This window comes from Rhizophagus irregularis, chromosome 24 (genome assembly GCF_026210795.1).
Source record: "Rhizophagus irregularis chromosome 24, complete sequence".
Taxonomy (NCBI): domain Eukaryota; kingdom Fungi; phylum Glomeromycota; class Glomeromycetes; order Glomerales; family Glomeraceae; genus Rhizophagus; species Rhizophagus irregularis.
Genome location: NC_089452.1, coordinates 1875441 through 1891440, shown reverse-complemented (window position 1 = coordinate 1891440; position 16000 = coordinate 1875441). Strand labels below are relative to the sequence as shown.

General features: G+C 27.0%; 2 protein-coding genes across 2 annotated transcripts; one reads left to right on the top strand and one right to left on the bottom strand.

Annotated features, from left to right (window-relative positions):
• Positions 1-745: 745 nt before the first annotated feature.
• Positions 746-1587, bottom strand: OCT59_016119 (uncharacterized protein; the record flags this gene model as incomplete). Its single annotated transcript, XM_025311733.1, has 2 exons — positions 746-1307; positions 1496-1587. The coding sequence occupies 2 exons, from the start codon at positions 1585-1587 to the stop codon at positions 746-748; spliced, it is 654 nt and encodes a 217-aa protein (XP_025168776.1).
• A 12998-nt stretch (positions 1588-14585) lies between these two features.
• On the top strand, positions 14586-15622 carry OCT59_016118 (uncharacterized protein; the record flags this gene model as incomplete). The annotated part of the gene is made up of 3 exons (XM_025321475.2): positions 14586-14944; positions 15033-15346; positions 15423-15622. The coding sequence occupies 3 exons, from the start codon at positions 14586-14588 to the stop codon at positions 15620-15622; spliced, it is 873 nt and encodes a 290-aa protein (XP_025168775.1).
• Positions 15623-16000: the final 378 nt, after the last annotated feature.

The following is a 16000-nucleotide window of genomic DNA, read 5'->3' as shown; positions in this document are numbered from 1 at the left end:
CCCATATAGAAGAATTGAAGAATGGACCAGTATAAATCCGAGATGTATAATGTAAGTAAAGCAACACATTATCATGATTTTGGGCCTATTGAATAGTTATCACTTGATGAATTTACTGATACAGACGAAATTGGTGAAGGTGGATTTGCCAATGTATATTCTGCAACATAGATAGATGGTGTATCAACATATTATTGGAAAAAAGGAAATTATAAAAATAGGAACCGAAACATATGAAAGTCGCTTTGAAAATGCTAAATGAATGGGTCATAAATATGTCAGAAAAATATTTAAACAACCATCCAACCCTCAAGGAATGCGGAAAAAATCGAGTTCAAACTTCAACGTTGCCAAGTGATTTATGATCGATAACTTGTGGCAACATGCGATCCCAAAAAGCCACGTCTCTATAAAGTAAATGCCGAAGTATTTTTTTTTATTATTCTATATTGATTGTTAAATTTATTTTAGTATTTAACGAGTCTCTAAAATAGTTTTGTTTAAAATAATTTTATTTTAGTTTAGTTTTTGAGTATCAATTTAATGACATTAATATGTTTGCTAATTGCATAATTGGAAAAATCATAACGCAATTATTTTTATTTTAAAAACTTTGTTGTTAAACTTATTTAGATCTATCCATTATTTGTATATCAATTTATTCATTATTTATATGTTTTTCAGTCAATTTAAAAGATTCATATTCTTGAAATTTGTAATTAATAAATCTTCCATTATGGCATCTTCAGTTGATATTAGTGTTGGCATTGTTGGCATGACGACGTTGTTGAATAAATCGTTTATGTTCATCTTTCTTGTCTAATAACAAACGATCCCATTCTGCAATACTCAACCTCACTTCTTCTGCAAGTTTTTCTCTCTCTTTCTCTGGTAATGTTTTCGCCAATCTGCTGCTTGCATTGTGAAACAATAATGTCACAATTTTATTTTCGTCATCCATTCCCACTTCAATATCTATATCCTCAGTTTTCTCGAATGTGATAAATGAAGGCTTAGAACCAATAAAAAGAATCTCCAACTCATCGCGATCTTCATAACAAATGGGATATAGAGAGAGTGGTGGTTTATTATCTATCATTTCTGAAGTATCAAATAAGTGGCAACGCAATAAATTCGATGCATCAAAAATTTCAAATGACACTATCTTGTCATCACCGTCATAAGAAGCGAGGGTGTAATCATTTGGTCCTCTACAATCTTTAATAACGCCGGAAGTTGCCTTTGCAAAATATATTGATAACCTATCCATATCTTCATAATATTTAAAAACCGTATCATCCCTTATACTATAAAACAATGTAGAATGTTAATATTATATATTGAACTATGAAACTCTCCATAATTTATTTAGAATACGTAACCAGATATTATTTTTGGTAGATTTTGTTTGCATATTAAGTTCCTTCAAATTTTTATTTTGGAGTTAAATAATATAATAAAGGAAATAAAACAGAATAAACTAAATCTCACAAACCATACCTTCATAAATTGTATAGGAAGTTGGTTGTTACCCCAACGCTTACTTGAAGACAACATTTTTAGACTCTTCAAATCCTTGCTTTCCATAATTTCAAAAATTTCTTCTTATTTCCTGTTATAATAATAAGTAATTATTTTCTAACGAGGATTTCTTCTATCTACAATTACGGTACTAGTAAGCTTTATATGTATGGATTTAAAAATAGGACGAACTTGTCATTGGGACATCTATTACTGTCACGCTGTCTGACGAGTGACTAAAGTACTGCTAAGGTATACAAAAAATGTACTCATTTTAGAAACATAAACATCAAATGACAAATGATGTGTAATTTCACTTATCAAATGGAGAAAGGGAATTATATGTTGGTCATAATAGCCTACAAATTTTTTTTCAATTGATAAATTGTCGAATGACTAACACTTAGTAAGATTATAAAACGATCGCTGACTGACGCTGAGACGCTGAGCACCTGATCATTTGCCGATCATTTCCAAAAAGGAACAACGTAATTTTTGACGAAAAAAAAAATTTTTTTAAAAAATATTCCATTTATTCCTCACCCTGGATGATATTCGATATTCCTTACCCTCCAAGTCATAAATTGCCAAAAATGTTAAAAAATAGTATTTATAGCCTTTCTTAAGGTATTAAATAAATTTGTAGGGCAGGCAGAATCATCTATACTTATAATTTTAAAGGTTTTATTTTTTAAAAAAAAAATTTTTTTGTCAAAAATTACGTTGTGGAAATGATTGCATGACTTCATTTTTATATTAAATTCAGGGGTGAGAAATAAATTTTTTTATATTTTTCAATGTATACAATAATTTGTAATTAAAAAACTACTTTTTTTTTATTTTTTGAAAATTTTATAATATTTACAATGAAGATTATATCATACTTGATATCATTTTACCGGTATAATAACAACTTTCTATATAATCACTGGTTGTAAGGAATGCAACGGTAATAACATGAACAGCAGATGAAACTTATACTGATACAATGGTGAATGATTTGCTTCGTATTGTTGAGTTAAATACTTTTCCTTTGGCAATTAGGTGAGTAGTTATGTAGAATCTTTTTGTTTATGATGTGTTCTAAAGTTTGCATTCCTAAACTTAGAAATCACCAAACATGCAGACTGTTCATTTGGGGATATCCTTATTTGTCAGCAAATCCTGAATTTTTTGATCAAGACAATAGACACGTCCATAATTGCTGTGGAGGTCACAGTCAAAATAAATCACGTGTTAAGCCATGATACCGCAGTACGCAGTAATTCAGTAATTTTCAGCAGCCACACTGACAAAATTTTGCACACAGTCCGCACACTAACACGTGAAAATAAACAGTGACGAATAGAATAAGTTTTTGCCTATTCGAAAAAAACAAGTCCCTCAGATAAATTTGGGGGTGACGATGTGAATTAAATTTCTGGCTAATTTCTTTACAGAAACTTCCAATTTTGCCAAATATGTTAAACATATTACTGATAAATAGCATTTATATATTCAACATATTGCATAGTTCAAAATATTGCTAATATATAATTAATGCATAAATACAATATAATCATAATATGATTTTTATATGCCAAAATATATATTAAAAGCAAAATATAAACAATGTGTGAATAAAATATAATTGTTATATATTTAATATTTGCCAAAATAAATGCTAAATATAAAATGTAAACAATGTGTGAATAAAATATATTCGAAATATGGTTTTTATATGCCAAAAATACATATTAAAGTAAATATGATTAATATATGAATAAAATAAATCCAAAATATAATTTATATATGCCATAATACATATTAAAAGTAAAATATAACCAACATACGAATAAAATATATCCAAAATATGTTTTTTATATGCTGAAATTCATATTAAAAGTAGAATATGAACAATATGTGAATACAATATAATCATAATATGATTTTTATATATCAAATATATATTAAAGTAAAATATAGTTAACATATATATTTTGTGAATATAAATATATAATACAATTATCATATGATTTTATATGCCAAAATATATATACGTTGAAACTAGTACAGTATTGATTTTCATAAAATATGATAAAAATACATAGTAAAAATATAGTACTAGTATATGTGATATGTTTAAATTCGATATAATATGACAAACTAATGTAAATAAATAAGATAAAGATGTAAATAATTATGATATTACTATTCTATAAACATTTTTATTAGTGTATTAATTTTTTTATATTATATTCAGTTGTATCAATGGCTTTCTCACTACTATAGATGCTATAGGATCTCTACCTATTCCATAGAGGAGAGTCTTTTCATGAGAAAATACTAATATAATTATAAAAAAAAAATTTTTAGAAAATAAAATTAAAGAAATTTAAAGATAAAAGATAAAGAAAAATAATAAGAAAAATGCTAATTGTATGTCATATACCGTATAACATTATAAACTGTCAAAAACCATAATAAATTAGCATCATACAATAAAAATTATTACTAACAAAAAGAATTATAAAGAAAAGAATTCAAAGAAAAGGAACATTTATAAAATTATAAAAAGAATTAAAGAATAGAACTTTTTTTAAAAAAAACGCGAAAATCCTATTTTAAATTAATTGCATTTCAAAGAAAAAAAAAATTTAAAGAGAAAATTATAAATAAGGAAAGAGAAAATTGTAAAGAAAAAAATTAATAGCTTGTAAATTTCTAATAATAAAAAATTTTTTTCGTAATTATTTGAAAAAGAAAATTAAAAAAACCGTGAAAAGCTTGTAGCTTATCTGTGCATTATCACATGATAATAATAATACTATACTGTATCATGAGCTAAAATAAATTACAATAACACGTAATGATCAACATTAAACTTTTTAACGCGTCAATGTCATAACACGTGCACTATAAATTCCTTTTTATATTTATACTTTAAAGACGTCTTTTCTACCTACCACCCATTTTCTTTTGTTACAAAACTGCCTAAAATAAGCTTCCTCCCTACTATCCCTATTTAATATGTATAAAAAAAGAAATTCTTAACCACTAAAGGCTATCTTTAACTAAGTATACAGTTAGTGCTAGGTGACTTGCAAAATTACAAGATAGACATAACGAACCCAACGAACCCATAAACAACTGAATAGTAAATAAAGAATAATAAAGAAAAACGGACCATAGAGCTAAACCTTTTACTTATATGACACATTTCTATACTAAAACCAAACTAACCTAAACTAAACCCAAACAAATACTCATTAACCATCCTACAAAAACATCTACAAACTAGTTACCAATCTATCTAAACTCCCCTAAAAAAAATCCTACAGGGTGCCAGATTACTCCTTTTGTCTGGTATTGATCTTCTATAGCAGTTTTATACATCTCTTGATGCAAATCCGTCCACTACTAGTACTTTTAGTAACCACCCTAGCGAAGATGCTAGCTGTACTTTGAAATCCTTCTAAGGCTTCATCCAGAAAGATCATCTTTTCCATAGTTTGTACGCTTGCTGGTTTTCAAGGTTTACTACCAAGGCACCAACCTATCTATCACTTTCTTCAGTTTTCGAGGCTCGCTGGCAACTATTCCAAAAATCTGAAGTTATATCACAATCCAAAACTCTAAGGAACTTAACTTTATTTTGTGAAATCATGGGACTTGAAAATATATCCCATTATCCAAATACATTACGTGAATTGTTGCAGTTTTGAAATCGGTTGACAATTTTGTACCACATCAAATCATCTCAATCCTCAAAAATTTAACACTACCAATTTAGGATTCCAATCTCATGCTGAAATTTTTGCTGTGCCGACCAAAAAACAACAGCAACGAAAAATTCTTAAGAAATCACAAAGTCCAAAAAGCAATATCAACGAAAGCCTTTACTTCAAAAGGTAAATGAAGTTTCTTTGTTTTTCCTGCTCCTATGTTATCACTTCACTTTTTTAGGACGATACCTCACCCTACTTGGCCCTTTTTGGGTTATCACTATTGTCAACAAAAAGAAATAACTTTTTGGGCAAGAAATTTGAAAAATACTATTTGAAGTCCCCTAAAACTTATATTCTTCAGTTCATAAAGGAGTGAATAATCAGTTGGTAATGTTGAAAATTGAAATGCGTCAAAACTTTTCCTATATACTTAATGAACTCTTCCATTTTTTTTCTATCCTAACATTTTTGAAAATAGTGATCAGTGGAAAGAGTTCAATTCTGCTTATATTTTTTTTAATTATAGTGAAAAGAAAGGTCTAATAAAGATCACACACTTGAATTTTATTGGAAACTTCTACTACAAAAGTTCACGTGCTTGAATTTTATTGGGAAAACGAAAGATCACACGCTTGATGCATTTTATTGGAGGAAACCTTTATTACGAAAGATCATGCACTTGAATTTTATTGGCAAAAATGAAAGATCACGCGCCTGAATTTTATTGGAGAACTTTTACTACGAAAGATCACATGCAGACAGCGCTTAAATTTATCAGGAAAACTAAAATTCTTGATATTATTATGCGATTATTGTATTTTTGATATCATATTCCTATTTTATTATTATTATATTTTTGGCATGTAATTATTATATCATTTCATATTATTTTGCAATATAATTAATATATATTTGGCGCATGGTGATTATATAAAATTTAATCATATTTTTAACATATTTTTAATATATAATTGCTATATAAAAATTAAATTTCTCTAATACATGTAATACATGTTCAATATATGGTTGCCATATAAAAAATCCAAAACATATTTTTAACATATTTTTATTATATGTTTGCTATATAAATAAAATTTTATATGTTAATATGTTTGATATATTGTGAGCATATAGTTAGAACGAAAATAACAGAAATGCAAAAGTGATATGTCTGTTATATTGTAAAAATATTGCTAACATATTTGGCAAAATCGGAAGTTTCTGTAAAGTTAACAAGTCATGATTCTGCGACTTAATAAAGTACTATACAATTACAACGTAATAATATTGCGCATCAGTAGTATTTTTTATTCATGTGTTACAAAAATAGCGGAGTATTTATTAAGTATTGTAATATAAACAATTACGATACATTTGATACATTTGAAACTTATTATCTGTTATACCGCAAAATGAGATCCACAAATTACGTTTCTACCAGCTTCCGGTTTGTAAGTTTTGCCAAATCACCCAGTCTATAATTTTAACCTGATTGGTTCTTTTTTCCACGTGAGTAACCATACGCAGAAAAAATTTTTTTTATTTAAACACAAAATCAACAAGACAGAAAAACACAAAAATATTGAGAGTTGCATTATAAGTATTCATCACTAAAATCTGGTTTGGTCATCCATTGAGTATGTATATACATATACATATATAGTGTATAGCAAAAATCAAAAATTTTTTTTTTTACTGCGGAATATTATCAAAATGAGAAAAGGTTTAAGTACGGTAATTTTCAATATAATAAATTGCTCACGGCACTTAAAATAAAACAACTGAATTTTACCAATATATATTATTCAACATTATATGATTAAAGTTTCATTAAATAATGAAAAAATATATGAATAACTATGTAAATCAAATTTAATTGAAAAAAAAAGATAACTAAGTAAATTAAGATTATTACCTAAGAAATGATCGTTATGTTTGTAGCAATTTTAAATGGAGGCATAATATTCGCAGAATATGATTAATATGGTTATAAAAAGAAAAAAGGCTATATGATGAATTATTAATTTTAACATATTTATCCATGTATATTAAACTAGTAATATCAAACTAGGAATAGCATGAATTTGAAATAAAAAATAATATCTGCATTAATTTTATATGCGTGATAAATTCAGGATATTTACGTCGTGTTATTCGCAATATTTGTAAGGATTAAATGTCCAATCAAACGTAAAACCACGAATATCATAGCAGACATCAGCCACAAATGGCCACGATGCTTTGTTTTCTTAGCACTAGCTTTAACATGTGCATTAAGATAGTATGCATCACTCGATCCTGTATCAATACTAATCTAGTGTCTAGGTCGCATCTATGGTAATTTTTATTACCAGCTACATAATTACCATTTACATCTGTAACCTAAATCTTACAAAATCTGCCCATATGTCTATTAACTTTAGCGATATATACTAGTAACCAATTAAGTTTTTAAAGAAAGAATATAATATTTTGCTTGAAGTTTATATTTTGTATATGCGAACATGTTCAATATTTCAAGATTTTATCTTCAGTGACCGGTACAAAAGCCGTAGCAAATAAAATGATAATGAGCGTTAAAAAATAGGAAATAATACGTGAAATATTTTGATTAGGATTAAGGTGATTATATTTCTACAAATTTGTAATTACCAGAAACAATAATAATTGAATCATAATTTTAAATTAAAATAAGTCATAATTTTGATGCCTATATGTTTAGTTCTGACAAGTATTTAAGAAAGTTTAAAATTGTGTTTGATCGTTTACTAATATTATTACGTCAGGAATTTGGGATATATATATACTTATTTTTTTATATGTAAATATTTTGACTATACATATTTTATATTTATTTGTTTGCATGTGAATAAATAAACAAAAAGAAAGAATTTATCGCGTGAAATTATTAATCAATAAATGCCCCTATAAAAAGTGTTCATACTAAATTTATACCAAATGGGTTATTTGGATCATTTTTTGCATAAATTTGAGTTGGTATAATTTAGCATAAAAATTTTTTGCAAGGTAAATGAGGGCCAATTTTATTATTTATCAACGCTAAACCTGAATAAGTAGGATAAGATGAATATTATATTACTTTATTTTAACATAAAATGAAATTCGTACAACTTTTTACTAAGGGGTGGAAAACATTTAATTTCGAACAATAAAATAATAAATAATACAATAAAGACTGATTCCAATTTTTTTAGTTAGCTAATATATAGAGGGACATGTGAATTGATTAATATATCTTGAATAGGAACAAATACGTGCGTATAATAAAACCTAAAACGGTATCGGGACTTTTCGCCAAAATCCATTTCGCTCGAAGCCATTGATATTTCGCCAAATGAACAGATATTTTGCCGAATAAAACATTCCGAAAAATTACTTATTCCATTTAGTTTTTATATTAGATACATAAAGAAATCTTTGAATTAGAAAACGGATTACAGGGGCAGTTGGCTCGTGGATCATCTTTGTTTTACTTTTTCGTAATTAAATGTTTTTGGGAAAATACAGTTATTTATTTATGTGTAACAATTAATATCAGTTACTTGAATGTCAAAAGTGATATTATTTTGGAAAAGAAAGATATTTAAAAATAAAAAGAATTTGTTTATTATTGCATGTTGAATATCTTTTATGAAAATGTTAAATGTTTATTCGGCGAAATGGAATTCGTGAAATGGACGATTTGGTGAAATGGATTCGATAAAATATACTTTCGGTAGACGAATATTGATGGGTATGGCAAAACATTCGGCCGAAGTGTACCGTAACCCAATAAAATAACGATCTCATTAACCATGCATGTTTCCGATCAACAATGAATAAATAAAACAAAAAGAAAAAGTCATAATTTATCACATAAAATTAGGGATTCATCGATGAGTGATCTCATTACTTGAATACAATCTATATATCACCGGGATGTACCTTATTTGAAATTCATATACATGTGTAACCATGCGGATCTACTACGGAATCCCCATTATAACACAAACTCGACGCAATCCTGAAAATTTAAACTCCGACACTCACTATTTCGACACTGAATTCTAATAATATTAATAATATTTATTATTACATATTAGTAGAAATATTAATCATTACAAAATTATTACGTCTAAAAAAAAAATAATGTAAAAATTAAAAAAAAAAGTTAACAAGTGCTAGGATAATGAGTCGAACTTTCGGGATTATAACGGATTTTGATCGTCGAGATTTTGGGCCCTTACATGTTGCCGATCCAAAAAGAAAAAAGTAAAGTTTATCTTTAATAATAAGAATTTTAAACAATTTCATGTCTGCTGATCATTATGATTTACCGAAATTACACCGACCGGATGTACCTTATTTTAACTTAAAATGAAATTTATAATAAAACCGATCTCATAATCTCATTTTAACCATGCTGCCGATAAATGAAATCCAATCATTCAGATTATGATAACAATTAGTTGGAAAATCCGATTTAATATTTTTTTTCAATGGGTTCAAATTTTCAAAAAAGTAATTGCTTTAAACGCCAACCAAATTCCTGCATAGGTGCATTTCTGACGAATAAAATCATGTGACAAGACAGGCAATGAACATTATGTATGAAGCGCTGTAATGCTCGAGTAGTTACCCTGGATGCATTCAGGGTACTTGGGATTTAAAAAGTCTCAGGTACTACCCACATCCAGGTTAGTACCTGGGCTTACTGATCAAAAATCTCTTGGATAGATCCCTAGTTTACCCTAGATACATCCAGGGTTCTTCATATATAAGGCTATTTGAAGTCATTCGTATTATTTTATGGTGGAATAAATTTCTCGTGACTAACATTATATTATTATTACACTAAAATACTTTGCAAAAATTCCAAAATTTTGTATTAGCATTTTAATATGGTAAATTTATTAAAAACTAGTAATATGATAGTCTACTAACAAATATAGGCTTATCACTTCCTTTTGTCTCCCATCACTCCTTTTTATCTCCCATCATGTCCTATTTCTCTTTTTTGTTTCCTATCACTTCTCGTTACTCTTTTTCATCTTCTATTACTTTCCATTATTTCATTTTTTTACTAGCATCTTTCTTCTTGATCATTGTAATTTACTTATCTTTTTTATTTATTGTTATTGTTTCTTTATTTGTACCACTTCATTAAAAATAAATTATTTGCAAATAAAATTTCATAAAATAAGGTTATTTTGAATAAATATGTTTGTAAAAAAAATTTCATAAAATAAGGTTATTTTGAATAAATATGTTTGTAAAAAAAATTTTTTTAAAAAATATCTTTTGCAATAAAATTTTAAGTTTAACCGATCAAAAATTAGCTAAGTTAAAAAAATCAGCCTTAATAAATTTACTCTATATATTGTACATCATGTGACATATTTGAAAAAAAAACCCGGGCGATGATCGCCCAGGCGACGTTTAGCAATCCCCGAGATAATCGTGTATTTTTCCTAAAAAAATTTCCTAATTCTTAGAAATTTTACACAATTCTAAATTAAATTTTTTACCTCTGAGAATCACTCTTTTTGGAATCAAAACTTAAAAATTCAATAAATAAAACCATGTCGCGATTGTCGCGATTGTCTTGTCAAACAATTTTTTGATTTTATATGCTTTAAAATTGTTTAATGATAATTCAATCATATCAATGATTATTATTATTTACAGGTTTCATAGTTTTTTTTTGATAAAAAGAAAGTACTGTCCGCTCCACTTTCTTCCAATATTCAACGTGTTGCTTAATTTGAAAATAACAAGCCACAGTTTTCATTCTAATTCTCAGGAGTATAAATTTAGAATTGTGTAAAATTCCTAAAAATTAGGAAATTTTCTAGGAAAAATACATGATTATCGGATAAAGTAAGTCTCGAGTCTCGACTTCATATAAAAAAGTTATTCTGATACTGGATATACTAGTATAGCATTTAAATTTAGTTAGTAATTCATTATCGAAAACTGTTAATTCATTTATTATTACTTCTATAATATTAATAATGAAGGTATTTTCTATTTTGAATGTTTTTTTAAAATTTTTAACTATTAAATCCATTTTGATTCTCAGGAGGAAAAAGCGTATCAGATACGGTGTGTAACAATCATAATGCAGATCAATAAAAAATTTATGGTCGGGTTTTCCGTTCTCACGATATTTGGGATTCGGGATATACAATAAAAAGTTCGGTAAGTAAAATGAATTACTAAAAGATAACCGTAAAGTTAGTTTAATTTATAATTAGAAGGAAACTTTAATTCAATAAATGATATACGTGATACGAAATTTTGTTATCATAACGCAAGTAAAAAGCGTTATTTATTTCTCTCGCGCAAAAAGTTATCGACTCCCTTCAAAAGTCTATATTAAATTAAAATTTTCGATATTTCATTTTACTTACTTTTATTTCTCCATATCAAAAAACTATGTATCAAGGATCCATTCTATTGGTATCATTTTATATTATTTATATTTTAAAGCGTGTTTTCTAAATAATATTTTACAATTACATAATACTACTAATCAAATTACGTAAAGGACTACGTAAATATTCTAAAACTTTCTAAAACTTTCTACAAATTTCTTTTTACTAACAAATTATTAATAGCCATATCACTATGTCTTATGGGTGTCGGAATAAATAATTCATTCTATAAATAAATATCAATACAATCAAAAATACAATCAAATAGTAAACAATAAAACAATTATTTTTAAATAATAAAGAATTTAATCAATAAATTATATATTAACTGTTACGCAATTTACGGTTGACCGTATTTGACTAAGTGTGGGAAAATGGGCATAAGAAAAGAATGGTCGTTGTTTATATATGACATATTTTTTATTTATCTTGATGTTGCGTATGAGGCTATTTATTCTTACTGTTATCTGGCTAGTATAGTATCATTCTAAGAAAAAAATTTCAAAATCATACCAGAAGCAAGGAAATCTCGATTATGCAATAGATTGTCGTTTGACTAATAGGGATCATTGGTTTAGTGGACGACTTTAAGCAGGGTTTCGCACAGGCTACTGACCATGCAGATGGAATCATCATTGACGTACCATAAACACAACAAAGTATGATGGATTGTAACAGATGCGGCGGAAAAATGGTATTTTATGGAATGTACACTAGACAGTGAAGGGAAACTATCGTTTAAGTTGTCGGAACAAGTGATCATTGTGTACAAAGATGATAATATGCAAACCAAGTGTGATCGGAGCATCGGACGTATTGTATGGCTGCTGGAGGAGGCGCAGAAGCCTGTGGACAATTCAGATAATTATTAGTTATTAATCAAAATAATTATTCGACTATTCTTTATTACATTAACAAGATTGACAAAAATTGAACATAGTACTAAGTATTATAGAATTCTCCATATTCACATCATGTGATTACTTAATAAATAAATAAGGTATGAATATTTCTTGCATTTGAAACCGTAATTGCCTTTAAACAGTAATGATATTAGGATTTGATCATTTGAGCGTAATATAATCCATTGTATGGTCAATCCGGATATATTAATCTATTCTAAATTACATTGTCAAACTTGTACACCTACATTATTTATTAGAATAACATTTATATGTTAAGGGAATCTAAAAATTAAAACTTATTTGTACATTGCATAATTTTCATAAATGAAGGAGATAAGGAGATATGTTGTAATTAATCTTAAACGATTTAACTAAATATATATATATTTTTTTTTTAAAAAAAAAAATGAAAAGTGATAAATTAGTCAAATAATACAATCTCTATCATACCAAATTATTCTTCTAATTATTAAATATTTTGTATCCGTCTAATTTGTTGAAAAATTGAAAAAGGATTTATAAAATATATCAAATCAAAGAAGCAAATTAATCAATTAATAAATTCGTTGACATTAAAATTAAAAGAAGTAAATTACTAAATAATATCGTATATTCGTATTCATTAAATTTTTACAAATCTCATGAAAACTTTATATTTATGTTAATATTTTAATACAAATAACAAATAAACCCGAATATGATGATTTATAACAGAAAAATGTCAAACATAAAGAAAATATTCAAGCACAAATTTTATACTTTGGTACAACGTGGACGTCAGTCAGATCACCCACACACACACATATTTTGTCACTTAACAGGCAAAGGGATTCTTCCTCATAGCGTAGTTGACTACCTGTTTTACCTGTTCATTTTCTTTCAGCAGGACAATAAATCCAAAACAAACTATTAACATATGTTGTGACTTTTTCGTTATCGTATTTTTGGATAGGTATACAAATTAATAACGCATATATAAAAATAACAAGAATTAAGTATATAAAAGTATAAGAAATGTGAAATAATAAAAATTACGTGACTATTCATATGAAATGTGAATGTATAACCCATAAAGTCATTTACTATATTCACAATTAAAAGAAATATTTAATTATTACATTAAATGCAGTATCTCTAAAACTTTTAAAATAAGATTTAAAAAATTTTAGGAAAACGTTTTGGTGGTTTACTTTTTATTTTTATGAAAGTTGGTTAAGTTGATTTTTTAGATATAATTGAGTTTGGACATTTTAATAGAATTAAAATAAAAAAATAATATATTAAAAATTAATTTTTGCTTTTAATTTATTTTTTATTATTTAATTTACATGCTTTTATTTTTATAAGCGCATTTAAGAAAAAATATATAATAATTTTAAGTAAATTAACATATTTCTTAGTCATGATTTCATTTTTACGAACTATACAGTAGGTATCAGATAGATAATATCGGAATAAAAACTTATGGTTTTCGTGATAAATTTACAGAACATTCCCATGATTTTTTTTTTTTTTGTATTTCGTTTAAAATCAATTTGGACCCGAACCGGTCTGGAATTAATAATTAACCAGTCTGAGCCGGGAGCCCGGGCTGGTCAGGTTTTAAGAACTTCATTTTAGCTTTATAATTACTTATATGATAATAGCTAGGGAGTGTTGGCTATGTAGTGTTGGTTATAAACAAGTCACATGATCTTGCGTCACAATACAGTAGGCCTTTCCTTATTTGGTAATAAATAATAGTAGTCTGTATGGTACACGTGTGAATCGTGTAACACCCTAAGCTAGGATCGCGTCATATTTTGCTGACAAATTCTAATTTTAATGAAATTGCGACATTTTTGATTATTATTGAATTTTTCCTAATAGTATACCATTATTGATACCTTCTAGTTAGTTCCATTATATTTTGTTATTATCAATGTTGTATTAATAATCAAATTGTTTTCTAAAGTATAAAATAAAGGACGAATTCTTGAGTAATTGAGTAAAAAAAATAAATATATCAACTCATTATGAGCAATTCACCATTCCATACCGTAACTATTGCTGGAGCCACCGGAAATGTGGGTTATGCTATCGCCGAAGCTTTTTTAAATGATGGGTCTTATAACGTAAAGATTCTTCGAAGAAAACTAGATGAAAATGAGAAAGCCAAATCTTTAAATTCCAAAGGCGCGGAAATTGTATATGCTGATCACAGTCAAAAAGATGATCTCGTAAAAGCTCTTAAAGGAACTGACGTTTTTGTTAGTGCTGTATTTGAATCAAGTAATAATACGTCCTTGTATGATATTCAAGTTTCATTTTTACTTGCTGCCAAAGAAGCTTCTGTTAAAAGGTTCATCCCATCCGAATTTTCCAACGGCTATAAGTACGTTTTTATTTATTTTTTTTTTTGTTATGGTAAAGACAGTATAAAAACATTTAGGTTAATTTATTTATCATTTTTATAATTAAAGAACTACAGGTCATGTATTTAACGATGAGAAGTTCAGATTTCGAGAGGAATTAGAAAAAAGTGGACTTGAATACACTTACATTCACACTGGATTATTCCAAGAATTTTTTGGCTGGTTTGGATATGATGTTAAGAATAAGAAAGCAAAGTTCTACGGGGATGGAAACACAAAGATACCCTCTACTTCTTTATCTGATATTGGAAAATACACAGTTGAGACACTTAAAATACCAGAAGCTCGAAACGCTCATATTAGAGTTATTGGTGCATACTTAACATTAAATGAGTACCTTCAAAAGTTTGAAGAAGCTACCGGTAAGAATTTTTTTTTTTTTTGAATACTTTTTTTTTAAAAAAATTATAATTTTAAAATCTTGTAACATTTATGAAGGTTCAAAATGGGAAGTTATTGAAGATAGAGATGTACGATATCGCTTCAAAAATAAGATCGATCCAATTCCCTCAATGTCTGATGATTTCATAGCTTTTGTGACGGAAAATTCGAATTTTCCAGAATATGATAATGATAAATTCAGTTTTACTCCTCAACCTGTCACCAAGGTTATTGAAACTCTTGTTAGCCAAGCGTAAAACACTATGATTTATCATATGAAAATTTATACATAGTAAACATATGACATAATATGATTATCCATTGTAATATTCATAAACGTTCTTGTATTTATTTTGATTTTAAATAAATAGAAAAAAAATAATTATATTTCATTAAAAAAATCAACATTTCCTGTGTATATTTTAAATTCGATGATGAAAAATTTTTAAATTAAACGAGTAACGACTAACGAGTATATTCTAATAATACATTTTATGTATTCTGCTCAATAATACTGTAACGTACCATAATTTAATTAACACATTTCAATCATTTTATCCATCAATTACCATTAAAATATACTTAAATATATCTCATTTAATTTAAATATATACAATTGTACAATATGCACATTG